Source organism: Aulonocara stuartgranti (genome assembly GCF_965226115.1).
Source record: "Aulonocara stuartgranti genome assembly, chromosome: 2".
Classification (NCBI taxonomy): Eukaryota; Metazoa; Chordata; class Actinopteri; order Cichliformes; family Cichlidae; genus Aulonocara; species Aulonocara stuartgranti.
Genome location: NC_138940.1, coordinates 26,558,186 through 26,576,421, shown reverse-complemented (window position 1 = coordinate 26,576,421; position 18,236 = coordinate 26,558,186). Strand labels below are relative to the sequence as shown.

Here is an 18,236-nt window from a genome sequence, read left to right as displayed (position 1 = left end):
TGCCAAATTACCCCCACCTTTGCAAAATGGCCTTCCTCTCTGTATGTGGTAAAGCTGCTGATATTTCTTACAGCCAAGCGTGCTCCGAACTATTACGGGCCCATTTCCATTGTGCTCATTGTGGGCTGTTTGAAGTTATGGTCAGGCTGCAGGTGTAATGTACTTTCTCTTCTTTTCAGAGTAATACCACATGTATTTTGTCATGCATTCGGATGCACTTCAGGCAACACCGCAGGCGCTATATTAGCATCTTGACAAAGAAATCAAACAAGGGTGAGATGGTTCCTTCTCTCAAATGTTATATTATGTTGTGCTGGGTGTATGAGAAATCTGAAACTTATATTCTTGCGTATGTATGGACCTAGAGCTGGGCGATATATCGAGTTTTTAAAACATATCGATATATTTTTATACGAGATATAAGATGTGACAATATCCTTTATATCGATATAGTCTATGTTACGTTATAATTATAGTTGTGGAGCCGCAAGTTTGCCTCTCTTTCGTCCACTTTTGTCTCTACGCAACGTTACTCCGCCTCGCCTTCACTGAAGACAACTCCCCCTCCTACCCCATCGCTTCACGTGCAGGCAGCGACAAGATGGACACGGCAAATCTCCGTTAACGAGTTACTGCGCATCGCCCCATGCGTGGGGCTGGACGGCGTCAACGTGCTAACGAGCTAACCGCGCTAACGAGCTAACCGCGCTAACGAGCTAACAGCGCTAACCCTAAAATCCTTTCATTCTCTCAAAAGTTGATAGCGCGCCTTATGTATGAATTCTGGTTGTGCTTGGTGGCCGCGAACCGATTTTATGTGGTACACGGCGTTCAGCAATCTGTCAAAAATGTTTGAGTACGACTTTGGTAAGCTACGGAGCTGCACCGCTTGATAGATTGTCGGCGCATTACGGCTACCGAGGAGCTTCGCGGAGTGATACGTACTGTGCATCAACGTAATATTACCGTATTGTGTGTGTGTATAAGGACCATAAATGGCACCTGTAAGAGACGTGGTTATGAAGCGGATTTCAAACTCCAGGCTATCAGTCACACAGTAAAACTTGGGAACAGAGCAGCTGTAAAATCTGTCTGTCTTTGTTATTACGCTCAGCGTCTTTTAGTTTACATTTTGACTGCACAATTGTGAGCTCTTTGTTTAGCACAAAAACAACCTTGTTTTCTTTTATTTATGGAGCATTATTATTTAATGAATGCTCATAATTTAATTTTGAGTAATTTTTCATGTACATCTGTGCTGTATGTTAATAAAAGTGCCTGTGTGACATCTGGGACACAGCTTTGACTAAGAACTCTTTTTGTTCTTACTTTATGGCTTAAAAAAAATATCGAGATATATATCTTATATCGCCATCCAGCTAAAAAATATCGAGATATGAATTTTGGGTCATATCGCCCAACCCTATATGGACCGCTTGCTCAGAGGTTACTTTTTTCCCTTTGGTTTGTTGGCAGCTTGGTTTACCAGGCCGCACTTGCACCAGTGGGGTTAAACTTAGTTGCATCTGATTTCCATGCTGAAAATAAACAAAGAAAACAGAATAGAGACAATATGGCTCTCCTCAGCAGCTCTACACGCTTTGGTTTCTCTGTGCAGCTGCTGGATTTGAGTGTGTGCAAGTGGATTTGCATGTCTTTAAAAGGTTTTCATTACCAGGTTTCCATTTTAGATTTACACAGAATGGCAACAGAGTGTTGAACCACTTGTTCTCGTCTCGCACGCAAATACACAGATAGTTTGGCGCCACCGTTTCCACCAGTTCATGTTGTTGCTGAAAAAAGGGGAGTTATGGCCCGGTTTATTGTTGAAATAAATTGTTTGAAGAGAATTCGTTTGAGTTTTAGCTGCTGTGCATGTGTTTCACCACTGTTATTTTTATTTTTTTATATTGTTTTTTTCTAGTGGACGGAGGCTGGAGCGAGTGGAGCAAGTGGTCAGCATGTGGCGCAGACTGTTCGATGTGGAGGAGCAGAGAGTGCACCCAGCCCTCACCTGGCACAGGGGGCAAAGACTGCCAGGGGCTTGATCTCCAGTCTCTCAACTGTACCAGCGAGCAGTGTCCACAGAGTGAGTGCACCACCACCCACGCACCACAAGATAACTCTCACTCTTCAACTCAGTGAAACAATACAAAACATTTACTTTAGATATGTTTTTTTTTTAGCCAGTTTCTGGCACAAGGATCAGTAGATGGTTGTTTTGTTATGTATTTGTGTATTAAAACTGAGCTGATGAGTGGCAAATGAACATTTTAAAAACCAATAAATGCACTCAAAACAGCATCTGAGAGCTTTTGCTAGATTATACACTGTTAATTTAAAAAAAGAAGCATGCCACTCAAGGCTGAAGTGGAAAAATTTATTCAAAGGTAAATATTAAACAGGGTTCAGTCTCACAACCTCATCAGCTATAACAAGTAGATCACAAACAATACAAAGAGAACAGGTGTACAACATTAGCATCAATTAGCCCCTCAGGTAAATGCTAGAAGGGAATAGGAGGGAAAGGCTTTTTACTTGATTTTTTAAAAAACATTTTCCATTTTGGGGGAAAAAAAGGATCCTCTTCCTCATCCTCTTCCTTTTATCCGATCAAACGCTTGAAGCCTCCTTTTTGTCATAGATGTTGAGTTCATCTTACAAAGAGTTCGTGAAGGAAAGGTGTCCATCTCATTAAACACTCGTACAGACAAAAGATTAATCTGCAGCCCACTGCTGGCTCATCCCCACCTGTGTGACCTTTTCAGATGATCATTTCTAATTATCATTGGGTAATGTACCTTCTTTCCTACCTTGCATATTGGTGCCGTGTTGCTCTATGACCTGTTAATAAAACCAGGAATAAAAGCATCTCTCCTCTGATTACAACACAACCTATCAATTACACTGGTGCATTTAAAATTGTGATTAATCTCATATTGTGCGTATATTAAAGCGTAGGGGAATGCATGTGCACTTTTCTGTTTAATTCAAGCCAGATTATACTGTGGTGCCACTCCCCTGCGTGTCATTAATAGGGCATGTGCATACTGTCAGGATGAGAAAGGGCAAGGCTCATATGGCCGGAGACGGCAGCTGAGTGGAAAAGTGACACCACGGGGTTCTCTGCAGAACAGATGGACATGAAGGGAGAGCTCTGTCACTTCCTACAGATATCAAAGACAGAAAGATACTGCATGTTGCCCACAATGAGTCTCTGGGTGGCGTCTCATAGAGAAAATGTTATAAATAGTGTGCTCTCTGGCTGATCTGCATGGTAAACACTGAGTTTTAATGGGGATTCAGTTGACATGGGCCACTGAATTAATAAACTGAATTATGTATTTTGCTGTGATTGATGTGATCAAATAGACCGATGCTTGGCTGGCGAGGATTGTTTGGAATTGCATGCGAATCCTGCATTGTGTGCTGCATGTGTTAGTGCAACGCAAGCAAGTGCACGTATGTGCGAGTGTCCACCGATAGCCGGGTTTGGCTGGTGCAGTGAACCAGGGAGTTCAGTCAGCCCATCATCAAAGGTCAGCAGCTCCTCCCAAGAGAAGCAAGATATATACACAAAGATGCCAGTCATTGTTCTTCACACACACACACACACAGTCGAGCAAACGCACACACAGAGTCACTCAGTATTTACACTGACAGAGCAGAGCGGAGCGCCGGCCTCTGAAGAATGCCTGTCCCAATCTGTTCCCAGCAGATGTGTTTCCATAGACAATTGCTGTGTGAAGTATTATAATAAGCAAAATAGCAAGATGGTTTTGGCTTGTCAGCAACTCCCATACTTCAACCATGTCTGCAGGCTATTAGCTGAGATGGAAAACTCCCCCTCCTTGAAACAAAAGGCACCCTGCTCTCCCAGCGCAATCTAACACAACAACTGCACAGTGAACCACAGTCACTCTGCGTCTGAGGACCTCACAGACACGTCTAATCTCCCTCATTAAGCTAGAAATGAAACGCGTTCGATGAGGTTATTGTTTTTAGATGTACATGAGAATAAATGTGCAACACAAAGCTGGAAAAGCAATCTGACCCAGGAAGGATCATTTTCATAAAACAAACAAGTGAAGCCCAAACATATACTCTATGCAAAATCTACGCAGGGGGAATAATAAATATGCGGGCAGCATGGCAGAACCAAAATGGGAGACAGGTGTTAGAGGGCAGAGAAAGGAGAGTGGAGGGAAAATAATGGTGCTCGTTTTCTCAGGCGCAGGGAATTAGGACAACATAAAAACAATTATTCGGCTTAATGTGTGTAATGAAGGTAATGAACTTAATTTGCAGCAGCATCCCATTTTGGGATGTGTCACAAATTATTGAGCAAAACACATCAAACTGTTAATTTATCTTCAGCCTGTTCTTGTTTTTTTGGTTTTTTTTGCATTTATTTTTTTTTATTTCAGAGCTAATTTGGCGGCGCGGAGGCTGAGATTTTCCGTCACCGCTCTGTTTGTCAGAGCAGGGTCACGGTGCTTTGTGAAAAATAGCCGGACATTTATTTTGGGCCATATTTCACCAGAGCCTGCTGAGGGATGGGACGACTGTATTGTGGAGATAGTAATAGTCACGTTCGCGTTGAGAGTTTTAGTAGCCATATTTCCCTGACCTTAAGAACTCCTGTGTTATTCATCTTCGGGCGAGTGACTAGGATTGGCCATGGGATGAAATATATTCTCAGGTGTCCTGATAAATGCCCGGGAAAGAGGCGCAGGAGGCTCCAAAACTCTTATTTATCAATGCAGGAGAGAGGGGGGGAAAAAAGCAGGCAGAGAGAGTGGAGGACTATCAGGTGCGGTCATTGTGCTGACTGTCAATACAGCCAGAGTCCAAACTTCAACAGGAGCCAGATACACCGCCTTAGAGGAGATGAATTATACCGGCCCATCTCGAGTCAGAAACTGATCCCCTACCAGCCAGCCCCGGAGCGAATCTGAGGAGCTGAAGCAAAAGCTCGTGGAGACGGGCGCAAAGAGAGATTGGCCTGAGGTCAACTCTGAAAAAAGCTCATCTCATCCACAGATTATCCTCAGGCGGGTGTCACTCATGACGAGAGGTCACACACAAAGAGAATCAAAAGTTTTTGCCAGCAATTAAGGCAAGTGGAAATGAAAGATGGAACGACTGATGGCGGAGAGGAAGAGAGGTAAATTGGTGTGGAGTGCGATTGGAAAGAGAGAGTGTGAGAGAGGGACTAAAGTAAAGCCCATCCAATTATAAAACCTGATTAGCTATGTCAATTAAACTGTGATGGATGTCCTTTCAATTATTGGCTGGCATCATGAAAATCAATGAGTGGGGCCAGGAGGAGCTGAGAGCAGTTGTTGGTCAGGGTTGTTGTGAGCATCGGGATCGTTTCGCTAGGACACCTGGCGGGTCAGATAAAACTTCACTCAGCGATGCTCTGATAAGCCACCAGAGATTACAGCCAGAATAGAGAGAAAGGAAAGAAGGAAGAGCTGTTTGATTGACTGGCTGGCTTTATTGTCTGGGCGCGAGGATGCTGGGAAAAGGGAAGAGTCGAGATACTGGATCTTTGCATCTGAGGTTAGCCAGTTGTCTTTGGTGTGCCCTTAGCAAGTAAACAGCAACCGGCCAATCTAAGGCTATGTTTATCCAATCAGCGGAAACCAGCTGGCTCGTCTCCTCACTGACGGGTGTTGCTTTGTCTTTAGTCAAACTACACATCTCCCAGCAGACTGCAGCACAAGAAGTTCAAATATCACGGCATCATCTGGCCTTTGGCTCGCCAAGACAATTGGATTTGGGAACTCTAATGAGAAGTTCAGCCAGAGTCTCTCTCATCCTTTTGTTCTTTCTTTCTTTTTTCTTTTTTTGGAGCTCATTGTGAAAGGGAGGGAAAGTTTAGCCAGGCTTCTTGCAGTTAAGCACCTCGGTGCTTCTCTAAGGAGAGCGAGGCAAAGGCAGGTAAATGGACAAGAGGAGAGGTGGAGGAAGGTTGAATGCATCAGATAAGAGTCCTCATGCTTTAAGTGTGTTATGTGCAGGTGTGCTACGTAGCATCACGAACAAAACACACAGTCTCGTGTTTATCTTCAGCCAGTCATTCGCGATCGATTACATGTCAAGAGATCTCTGGCATTACGAAGAGCTGCCATAGAGGTTGGCTGTATATAATCCGCTACTTAAAGTATCAGATTGTACTGAGATAATCACCCATGAAATAGATTCTGGCATTTCTCTTAAACACTTGGGTATGTCAGGCAGCTTTGTCCAAAGATGGATTTTTCAAGGCAAAAGGAGAGGCAAGGACAAATTGATGTAAAGAGATGAATAGAAATGAGAGCTGCAGACAGAAAGGGAGCTTATTTTTTTCTCCCTTTCTCTCTCTCGTCAACTTTTAGCGCTCCGCTAATTCAATTGTGGCGTTCTCGTGTCACAGATTTACAAACACCAATTAAAACTTGTCAAATCTGCGTTTCTGAGGTTGAGCGCGGCTCCTGTCATGCAGTAGGATTACACAGTGGTGACAGCCTGGAGATATTTATCAAAAGATGACAAACCTAATGGTAATCAGGTTGATTTTGACACAAACCTTTTGGACGTGTTACTGCTGCTCATTGCTGAAATGCAAATCCCACATGCTGTCAGTCGCAGGCACACGCTGTCTTCGCTTTAGTCTTCTTTAATTCTGCGTTTTCTTTCTTGTACACTTGCTCCCCTCGCGCTCCCTGCTCCTGTTCTCCTCCTTTTGTTGTCAACTCACCACATGCCAGCCTGCAGTGCTTTAACCTTTGCTGTTGTTCTCCATCCCTCAAAGCTGCGCTGTTCAGCGCGTCCCCTCCTTGACTGTGTTCAGTTGACAGCGCTACGCCCCCGTGGCTCACCAGCACAATGGCCCTCCACAAAGGCTCCAGGAGCATCCTCCACCTCCACCACCAAATTCCCCCAGCCCCGGGAGACAGCCGTGGCAAATCCCATTCTGCTGCAAAACACATACTTGCACACAAACACACACACACACACACACACAAGTGCATAGACAGAAACAAGCAGACACATTGATGTTTGTCTCAGCTTGGCTGTCAGCTTCATACTGTACTTTTGGGAGAAAGACACTCCTGTGCATTTGTGAGACAGGCAGTCAATACGAGGAGTTAGAATTTCATAAGCAAATGCTTCATTTTTTCCCCTCTCTGTTTCTCTTGGGGTGTTGTGTGCTTAGAGAAAGAGAGGTAAAAGAACATGCTGGCCTAAGATATATTTATCCGGTGCAGAAATGAAAAAATGTGACAGTGAAACGGTGAAAATCTGCTTCAGAAACTGCTTTTTCCTGTTTAGCTTTTTTTCCCCACAGCTTGACATCGAGACCTCAGAGTTTTAGAAATTCTGGCCTGCAGTATTTGATAATGTTGGCTCCCTTAACTTTTTATGAAGGCGTCAAGCAACATTAGGTGGCAGCGAAGGAATGCTTCATGCCATTAAACAGGTCCTCGAGTGAGACCTTTGCACAGAACATGTTGCAGCAGCTCAAAATGACATTAACACTGAACACCAGAGGGCATCCTCCAGTCTTGATTAGTAATTTTTCCTCCTCTTCTTTCTTTCCTCTTTTTGTCCTCCCCTTTGCAGCCGTGAGCGGAGCTGAGGATGTGGCGCTCTACGTGGGCATGGTGGCCGTGGCCCTGTGTCTGACCCTGCTGCTTATTGTGGTCGTCCTGGTCTACAGGCGCAAGAAGGAAGGCCTGGATGCCGACGTGGCCGACTCCTCCATCCTCACCACTGGCTTCCAGCCCATGGGCATCAAGCCCAGCAAGCCAGGTGTGTGGGCGCCGCGGTCACGCAGGCCTCCCCCCCACAGCAGTAGGACACTGTTCTTTGTTCCGCTTTCGTCTGTCCGTCTTCGCCACAGTGACTGTGCCGCACTCATCTACATGTACCACCGGTGCTGTTTGTTTGTGGTTGTGGAGGTGGCGCGAATTTGTTTTCAGTGGATTGTGGTCTAAGCGAGATTTATTATGTTGCGTGTGTGTGGTGCACGAGCTGTTTATTTGCCTGCCTGACACATTATGTTTCGCCAGCACCTTATTGTCAGGAAATGTACCCACTCTGTTTACTGCCTGTGTGGAGCCTCAGAGGTTTAACAGCGAGTAATAGAAATACAACTGTCTGAGTTGGATGGAGATGGGGGACTGGGTTGCTGTGTCTGTGATTCAGTGTGAGAGGGGGGAAAAAAGCCTTTATATATTCTGGATGCTAAGCTGCATCTGAGTTCTGTTTGGAATTGATTGTGTGGTTGCTAAAGAGACAGACCGTGATAGAGAAATGGAGAGAGAGAGAAGATGGGAATTGACTGGCTTTGACTGGAATTTGTGTTTGTGTATTGTCGAGAGTGTGCGCGCGCGTGCGAGTGCTCTTGTTTTCTGCGCCATGTGTCTTCTTTTCTGTGTTTGTTTCGGTTTTCTGTGCAGCTCGCAACAGCTTTAGAGAGTGCGAGGTCTGTCTCTGTGATGTAGGGACCCCTTCCCTCCCCTCCCCTCCCCAGCCTTCCTCCCACCACTCTTTGAGATTCACACGTTTGCTTTTGTCTTTTGCTGTTTTTGCTTTTTTTTTTTTATCATCTAAACAGAGAACTCCCATTTACTCACCATCCAGCCTGATCTAACCACCACCACCACCAGTTATCAAGGCACCCTGCGCTCTCGCCACGATGCCACCGGGAAGTTTTCGATGACCAACGGGCCTCTGCTGGACCCGCTTCCCAACGGCTCACACACCTTGCACAACGGCAAGCTCAACTCTGACGCTGCTGCCGAGTTTGTAAGCAGGCTCTCCACCCAGAGCTACTTTAAAACGCTGCCCCGTGATGTGGCCAACACCTCCTATGGGACCTTCAACTTCCTAGGCGGCAGGCTGACTATCCCCAACACAGGTAGGTTCTTCATTAAGGTCTATTTAGGTTTCATTCCAACTCTCACACTGTTCAGATCAATTGTTTTGGCTTAGAAAACAAAAACAAAAAAAACTTCCACTTAAGCTTTTGTTCACATATTGTAATCACCTGTAAACAAAAAGCTCACTGTTGCTACATGTCTGTTATTGTTGTAAACAGAAAGTCATATTTATTGGCTATTTATTGGAGGCTTTGGTTGATGTCATATTGCATCATAATGCTCCCTTTTCTGAGACCAAATAACACCAGTGCAGTACATTACTGGGCCTTAATGTGTGTTTTCAGAAGAAATAATAAGGTTAACATCAGGAGGAAGTATTTACTACCCGGGGCAAGTAGTGTGGGGTTACCAAACAGTTTTCTACCCACCTGAGGCTCTGCTGCTAACTAGGGTGGTCCCCCTGAGAACCTCGTACCCTCAGGGGATCTTTTTCTGTTTGCTTTCCAACCACCGAACATGATGTATTATCCTGACTAACAAATCCTTCGTGCCCACATTACCAGCGCGTGCAGGCCTGTGGCTAATGGTTTTCAGTAAACCATAGCCACACTGCAGCCAATTTGACATAAAATGGCAGGGAAACACAGGTGTTACTAATCACATTAATAAAGGCTTTGTGCCTGAATAAAACAGAACCTCTGTTAATGGCATTAGTATGTGTGTTTCGCCAACATTTTATGGAAAAAAGCTGCTGTGAAATAGGCCTATTTGGATCCGCTTTGGTTGTTGTGGCCTTTTGCTTTCTTGTAATCCTATTCCAGCCTCTCTGCATTTTCTCTCTACATTGCTGCACTGTTTGTTTGGATGCCCTAGGTAGCTGAGAGGAAATGCTAGGGAAGATTTTTTTATATTTTGCTTTGCTGAGTCAAAATTCCATTATATTTCCTCTGCTGCATATAAAGGCTTAAAGCCTGGACCAATTTCCCTGTTTCTATCATTTTTAAAGCTAACATCAAAGTTCTACTATAATTTCTATGCTGGTTTATTTATATATCTATATATATATAGATATATAAATATTATGTATACATTTCCAAATTGCTGTGCCACTCACCACATGAGGGGCATACAAGGCATAGACCAATAAATGTACATTTGAGTCACTCAAAGGTTCCCCTTATGTGCTTGTGAGAACTTGGCTAAAATAGGAGCTAAAAGGACACAAATGGTGGACCCTGAGAACTTTGATACTTTCTTATTCCTTAAGTGTAAAAGTGCAAAAAAAATGGGGAATTACATCAAAATAAATGAAAGTTATGACAAGAAAAAAAAAGTGAGTGCAAAAAGTAACATTGAAGAATTTAAAATGCATGCAAGCTGCAAGTTCTACAGACATGCAGCTTGCATTTTATTTAAAGGTTGCTCTAGAAATTGATCTTCACCTCAGTTCAGTGTTATTTATATAGCACCAAGTCACAACAGCAGTCATCTCAAGGCAATTTATACTGTAAGGTGACGACACTACAGTAATACAGAGAAAACACCAGTATTAAAATATCACCCTATGAGCAAGCACTTAGCAACAGTGGGAAGGAAAGATTTCCTTTTAACAGGAAGAAATGTCCAACAGAAGAAGGCTCAGATAATGGCAGCCATCTGCTGTGACCAGTTGGGGATGACGGGAGACGGGACCTTCACAAACCTACTATTATTTTTCAATAGCTCAGTTTAAACAGTAATTAACGTTTTGAATTTATCCTAAAATCAAATGTCAGGTGTTGGAAATGATCAGAAGGTCTGATCAGAAACCCGTTGTGATGTGGTTGCTGCCTCTCTATAGTCTGTGTTATTACGTCTCTTTGGTAACATCATTTGGATGGATGAAGGCTCACGCTATCGTCTATTATTATTTATTACCAAAGATGCAGTTGCTGGCTGAACTAATAGCACTCCATACATTATTTCTTTGTTAGCTCTTTGTGACAACAGGCAACTGTGCTGCAGACATAAGGTGCAGCAGACTATCTGTCAGTCTCGAGAAGTTGATTTTGCCCTGGAGGTCCATATAGCGGCTGATGCAGAATGACAGTCACAAACACTGCACAGAGAACAGCTAACCCACCACTCCGTATGTTTCTCTGTTTACAGCTCTTGGCTTCTTCGTAATAAGAAGTGAAACCTCAAACTTGAAAGCAATTTCCACTTTACTGCTCCCAAACTTATAAACGTGATTCATAAAAGTGGAATAAAAAAACAACAACTTTGGACTGTAAAAACAGTTGTTTTATTCGGGCCCTGTATTGTAAGTTTGTGTCATGCAATGGCATCTTTAATCCTCTGTAGGATGTTCCTCTGTTTACAGCTATACTTTAAGCTCACAAAGAAACATGATCTAAACAATTTAACATCTGCTCTGTGTTTGGAAATGCTGCGGGAGCGAGTTGGCTTTATATGTTTTATTACACCTGCTTTAGTGTCTGTGACTGGACATTTGCAAGGAGAATTGAACAATAACTGCTCAGTCCCATAAACATTACTGTCTTGTTGAAACCCACTGCAGACTATTCAGCCTTAAAACTCATGTTTCCTAATAGGTTCATGCCAGGACAGCCATGAAGTGCACAGGCTGTATTTCTGTATGGGATACAAATTAGTTTCCATCAGTTATGAGGGAAATAAGACGGGACACCGAAAAAGTCACTAATCCAACATTAAATCACACAAAAAAAACAGCGATTCTGCTTATATTTGTCAACAAGCCACATCTACACAGCAATGCATGAATAACTAAAAAGAACATTCAGTGCAGTGACAAGATGAGATATAATGAGTGTGTGCCGAAGACGCCGTGCCCCGAAAGAGATGTGGAATAAAATCTATAACAAATTATTCCAATTATTTCCTTGGCTAATGACAGAGCTGGTTGGGGGTTGTAGCCAATGTCCACAAGTGTCAGTTTTATGCTAAGAGAACAGACAGAAGGGGGAAAAAGACGGCAAAGATCAGCCTTATAAAAGATATAAAAAGTCCACCGCGTCATCATTAAGTCCCTATTTTGCTTCCCCTCTTCACATTAGCCGACTAGAGCTTATATAATTATACTGGAAGACAGTGTTTTCATTTGGCTCATTGTAAACTGTCCAGATTAGCCGATGCTGGTACGTCTTGTGGAAGAAAGGGGCCTTTTTTTCCTTCCTGTTTCCTTGCCACCACTCTCTCTCTCTCTGTGCCTCTCTTCCACTCTCTTGAAGATGTTTTATGCATGGATTAACTCAAAGCCATGTTGACTATACCACGCATTGGCACCCATCTTCTCAGTGGGACACAGAGGGGGGGGAAAAAAAATCTCACCACTTTTATGCTTCAACTCAAAGCAGATATACTGTCATTTAGCACAGTTTCAGAGTGGGCACATGGAAGACATGGTTTATAGATTCAGACAAGGCTGTGAGCATTTAGGCACCTTCGCCTTATTCAAACAGATGTTTTATGGTGAATAGAGGCCCAGTTTTACCATGCAGAGACTGTTGAGATTGTGTCCCATAGTCTCTATTTGTACAACATTTAAAATGGGATTCTAAGTGGATGATTTTGGCACCGGAAACACAGCTCAAATGCCACAACACTCAAGCTATTTCAATAGCTCTGCCTATTCTCCAGTGTGCATTCCTACACTCTCCTGGGGAAGTGCAATTTTCCTGGAGTAGTCTGTTCCATGGTCTCAATTATCTACTTGGTGGCAGACGGAGGACATTTAAACTGCGATGCAGCGTGCGCTTTTGTCTCAGCTAATTGTTGACCGTGGGGACGTGTGCCGCCTCGGCTGCCGGTGCAGAGATTTGCATCTACTGTACCTGAAGGAGGCTGCCTCTGACCTTCAGAATAGATTTGTTTTTTGTTTTTGCAGCCTTACAGTTTTGTCGAGTAGGCTGGCTTCCTTTGTGGGATGACAAAAGCGTTGTTCACTCTGAACAAATGAGCCTGTCCCCCTCCCTCCCTCCTGCTCACCCCCCCTCCTCTCTTCTCTCCCTTTGTTGTTATTTGCATTAGGAATCAGTCTGCTCATTCCTCCCGAGGCCATCCCCAGAGGAAAGATCTATGAGATTTATCTCACTGTTCAGAGGAAGGAAGATTTAAGGTGGGTCTCTTTAACGCTGTCTAACTGGCAGTCTTCCCTGCCACTAGGCTGTTTGTTTTGATGCTCTACTGTTCCATTAGGAACGGCTTAGCAGTCTGTGCCAGTACTGTGGAGAAAGGATGTAAATAAATAACGTAGCCTTTTACCGGGATGTGCACTATTTAAGTTAAATGAATTGTTTGGGAAAACACTGTTTATCTGGCTTGCTGCACTTCAGTCTCTCGTGGCACAGCCACTGCAGCATGCCGCGGTAGTGTCATGTTATTACTCAGTCATCACAGCTTGGTGCGACAAGTCAGCGAGTCCAGCAGGCTTTTATGATTCTCTGTTACAGCTGCTAGATAATTTGCAGAGGTGACAGTATCATATCCTGCTTACAAGAGACCGATAAATTCTCACTTATATCTCAATGAGGAAAAGCATCCATCGCTCTCTCTTGCTCCTCTCCCCGGTGTAGGTTACCCGTGGCTGGCTGCCAGACCCTTCTCAGCCCCATTGTGAGTTGTGGCCCTCCGGGGGTGGTCCTGAGCCGGCCAGTTATCCTCAGCATGGACCACTGCTTTGATGCATGCCTGGATAACTGGGCCGTGCGCCTTAAGAAGCAGAATTATGAGGGCGCTTGGGAGGTAAGACGGCACTATCATTCCAGCACAAATCCTTTGGAGAAAGACAAAGTTGCCATCCAGTGAATTTGTAAAGTCTTCTGAACTTATTCAGAGCTTTTCTCCCCAAAAAAGTACAAACTTGCTCAGCAGTGACTTGAAAGGCACTCAGTGGTATATAGCGGAGATAGTTCTGACCCGGCACTCATCTACTCCATCAGGTTTAAATTATTGACCATCAGGTGTTTTCTCATCGGGGCTTGAACAAAAGCCTGGAAGCGCTGGCTCTCTAGCTGATGAGTTGCTAAGCAACATGTTTCTCAAAACAGACATTCTCTAAGCAAATTACTGATCCTCAAAGTACTCCTCTGAGTGCTCCTTGACCATTTCTGACCGCGGCTTCCAATTACAGAGTTCCCTCCCCATTTTTCTATCCATGAAATTTGAAAGTAACCAGAAGTGCCAGACTCCAATAGGATGCAGTTGGGAAGAACCTGCCTACACACACACACACACAGGTACACGCACACAAACAAGCACAGTTTGAGGTAGCGTAACCATCTCGACAATCCAGAGAGATTGGAAAGGGTGCTGGTGGGCTTCAGAGTGTTACTAGGTCTTCTTTCATGTTCGATATTGTGCATAAATTATTCAGCCTCCCTCCCCCCCCCTGTGTGGCAGCGGTGGGGTGTCTGTGGGATGGATTGGCCTGTCTGAGGCAGAGGTTAGACCAGCCCTTTTAATCATCGGCCGGACCAAATATAGCCCAGCGGCCTGGCTTGCGTGGACACCAAAGGGGATAAAAGTGCCAGGTGGACAAGAGAATAGAAGGCGAGAGGGTGGAAATAACTGCGGAGTGTGACGGAAAGTGGAAGGGGGGGAAAAGAAATAAGATCGAGAGAGAGAGGAAAAGTAGACAGGCAGGTAATGCAGATCTAGAAGAACGCCATGCAGGCGAGGACGACGCAAGGCGAGAGAGTGAAAATGGATAACAGGCTTGCAGAGGGAGAAAGAGGAATGAATTGCTCGTAGAGCGAGCGCTTAGTGGCGTAATTGAGCCACCTCGGTCTCTGTTCCACTCTGTAGAAATATTAAGATGATGAAAAAGTGAGACTCCATTGTGGTTGCATAGCAAATGAATTGTGTCAATACTAATTCTATTGATGTAGATGGTGTCTGGTTGAATCGATCCTACAGGGGCTCGCTGGGCATTTGGCAGGCAGAATGCTCTCTTCAGCTTGATTGGCTAATGGGTAGAGTCAGTCAACTGGCATGAAGGGATTTTAGAGAAAATGTTGTCACCTTGGGTCCAATTTGTCTCCATCAAATTATCTCAGAGAGCAGTGGAATTATCTCATGAAAAATATCCCGTACTGTGATGGAATGGGATATTTTCATAGGTACCTCATCCTTGTTAAGGATGGATTTGCGATGCAGGATTTCAGCTCTGTAACGACGATGAAAAATGCAAGGTGTTGTTTCTGAGGGTTTTTTTTTCTGTTTTTGTTTTAAACCTGTCATTTTTTTTGTTCTCCGTGGCAAATTAAAGCACCAATTAATTCTTGTACTGCCTGTTAGTGTTTTTCAGCACTTTTCACCATCAGGCAAGACTGTTGTTTTGCAGATAAATTGGCAAGTTGTTTTCACCTTTCTTAACAAATCTGAAACAATCGTTGTAGGAGATTCCAGCAATCCCGATAATCCAATATTCAGTGCACCTCCAGTCTTTCCTTTCTGCAGAAGCGTCTGTTCTTGCCAGGAATCTGTTCGAGTCTCCTTTCATGTTAACTGAATACCTCGTTCATGCATTATTAAGGAAACTGATGGTGTTCTATAGGATGTATGTCTTTGTATGAGGAGGTGTGTGTCTTTATGTCAGGATGTAGTAAGTCGTAGTGCGGCGAAAAAGGAATCTGAAGCAAGATCAAAGAAGACCTTTTTCCCCCTGATCTAAACATTACCTAAAGACCTTTTACCTTTGATGTTACTCTGTCACACAGCACGAACAATAGAGTTTGATGCCCTTCTACTGCGCCAGTCTGCTTTCCTAAAAGCCTTTTGCAAACACACATACACACCAGATATCCAGGCAAACACATCGCCCTTGCCTCCTACATAAATTGGGTGCCTGACCTTCTATCCACACTTTGTTTTTTCTTCCTCCCCCACCCCTGCCTCTTCCAGGACGTCCTGTTGATGGGAGAGGAGCTGGTGTCAGACCCTTATTACTGCCAGCTCGAGGCCGAGACGTGCCGGCTCTTCTCGGAGCAGCTGGGTACATTCGCCCTGGTGGGCGAGTCCCTGCACATGGGCGCCGCCAAGCGCCTGAGGTTGGTGCTCTTCTCGGACGCTTACTGCTCCACGCTGGAATACAACATCAGGGTATACTGCATGGACGACACGCAGGACGTCTTCAAGGTAAACTTGTGAAAATTGTGGCGCTGCCTGTTATTGTGTGTGACGGGCAGTTTGTGAGGCCTGAGATTGGCCGGTTTCGAATCAGCTGAGCGATAGGTGGACTATTATGTCTAACAGCTTCGTCTGTCACATTGAAAGGTTAGCAGAAACTGGCACAGACGTGTAGGAGGTAGGCACAGCCATGATAAATTGAATGATATCGCAGGCCTGATTACACCATGTACAGTTCGGGATTGTGCCATTTGTTCAGATGATGGTTGCCCCCCCGCCACCACACACACACAGACCCTAAGTCAGTTGAAACAATCCACACATCCAGCTTAAACACATAATATATATTGTATGTGTTTTGGGTTGTTGTTCTTGTTTGTTTTTTTTTCTTTTCTTTTTCCATCCATGTCAACGGAGACATCTCACTCCCTTCAGCCAAGCTGTGGTTCTGCTTGGCTGCCACAGGCCGAGAAGTTTCCCATCACTTTGTTCAACAGCATATTTCAACTTCGCTTTTTTCCCCCCCTCCACATGGACAGAGTATAATCAAGCACTAATGCCTTCCTCCCTCCCCTGAGGACTGCCTCTGAGTAGCCTGTTAAGATTTCATTTGCATGGTTAATTAGTAAATTAAAAGGAGAGCCTGTCCCAATCTTTTCCCAGCAACCCCTGTGCGCTCGCTCTTTTCTCTCTCTTGCTCTTTCTCTCCACACCTCTTTTTTTTCCCCCCCTCCCTCTGAGCTCTTCCTCTTCTTCTGACACCACCCACAGCCACAAGTGCCACTTCCCGCTAGAGTCCACTTCCGCTGGCTTTAATGGCTAACCTCCCCTCCACAAGCGCAATCTACGGACGTCTGCGGGACATCGGCAAACGAAAGTCAATGGGAGCTTGCACTGAAATTAGCGCTCTCACAGTCAGGGAGTTGAAGATGAGATGGAAACTGTGTACAGACTCTCATGCCTTACGTCTATCCGTTTGTGCTTCAGTTTTGCCCCTGCTGCTATCACATGATAGCCGGCACACTCAGGAAAAGTCCTGGCGAAAAATCTCATGAACTGTGTATAAAAGAATGTGACACGGGAGCTAAAGAGTGTTTTTCCTCAGATGCATTTCAGCCCATATGTTTACTTGACATTAGAGTAGCTCTAACAGTAGCGTGCTCTCTTTATTCAGCTCATCCGATGACCCAGTAGTGTGCGACTGTTGAAATGACCTTGTGTGTCTGCGTTGGATGCAGGAAGGCTGCTGGTGCACAAAAACTCTCTCTCTCTCTCTCCCTCTCCCTCTGGCTAGCTCTTGTTCTGCTATTCTCCGGCTCTCTTAGCCAAGAAAAGGACATCTGAGCTTGTTGACTCCAGCACTTGTGCTGCCATACTCTGCAGCTCCCTCGACGCCCTTGAGTGCATTAGCTCCCCGTCTCTCACACAACCTGGTGCTGTGGTAAGCCACGGCGTCTCCAGGGTTTTGTAGTTTTTAGTGAGTGATTTAGAACGTTGCCCACGCTGCTTAGTAATCTCGACTCCACACTGCTCTTGGTGCTATTATGGAGGGAGCAGTTCATTTAGCAAGTACATTAACTACTTTGAGTGGAGATTAAACTTCCCTGGAGAGGTTCAGACTAATCACTAATCACTATCTTTAAAATGCACCATTTATGATTAGACTTTCACTATGGCTACCATTAGAGTTAATTGTAGTGCATGAGAGTGGTGGACCAGCGGGAGGTGGTGCAGTGAAGAGTGTATGTACTGTACACCTTCAGCACATGTGACTTTTATGACCACACTTGCAACCTGCTAATCCACCGCAGATGTTAACTTTCCATGCATTAAACAGGCTGCTCAATGACGAGAGATAAAATGGATGCTCAGTGGCGAGAGGAAAGTGTAGAAACCAGAAGGGATGCTGAGCTTTTCTGACTAGTCCCATTGCTGGCTGTCACTCTGAGCTGACAAGCCTCCATCAGGGAGAATGACAGACACGCACACGCACAAACACAAATGCATTCAGCTACACTTATGCATGCTGTACCATTGAATCTCTTATCTCCCAATTACAGCAGATTAGAACCAATGTTATTGTCTTTGATCCTAAGTGTGCGGGGGCTCTGGGGAAACAGTGACATTTTCGTCTGATGCTTGCCGTATGTTAGCACGGCTCTGCTGGGACCAATTAAGTTAATATTTAATGTGTGTCCCACTCTTGATCGG

General features: G+C 44.6%; 1 protein-coding gene across 9 annotated transcripts in view; it reads left to right on the top strand.

The window, feature by feature from the left end:
* unc5a (unc-5 netrin receptor A) overlaps positions 1–18,236 on the top strand; it is a 157,830-nt gene that overhangs the window by 124,381 nt on the left and 15,213 nt on the right. For 7 of the 9 annotated variants that reach the window (XM_082547121.1, XM_082547123.1, XM_082547127.1 and 4 more), the window contains 6 exons: positions 1,925–2,089; positions 7,615–7,845; positions 8,612–8,914; positions 12,927–13,014; positions 13,472–13,640; positions 15,801–16,034. In XM_082547121.1, the coding sequence (XP_082403247.1) occupies positions 1,925–2,089; positions 7,615–7,845; positions 8,612–8,914; positions 12,927–13,014; positions 13,472–13,640; positions 15,801–16,034 (1,190 nt within the window). The remainder of the gene's footprint in view (positions 1–1,924; positions 2,090–7,614; positions 7,846–8,611; positions 8,915–12,926; positions 13,015–13,471; positions 13,641–15,800; positions 16,035–18,236) is intronic. The other 2 variants (XM_082547122.1, XM_082547125.1) reach the window with 1 other exon arrangement.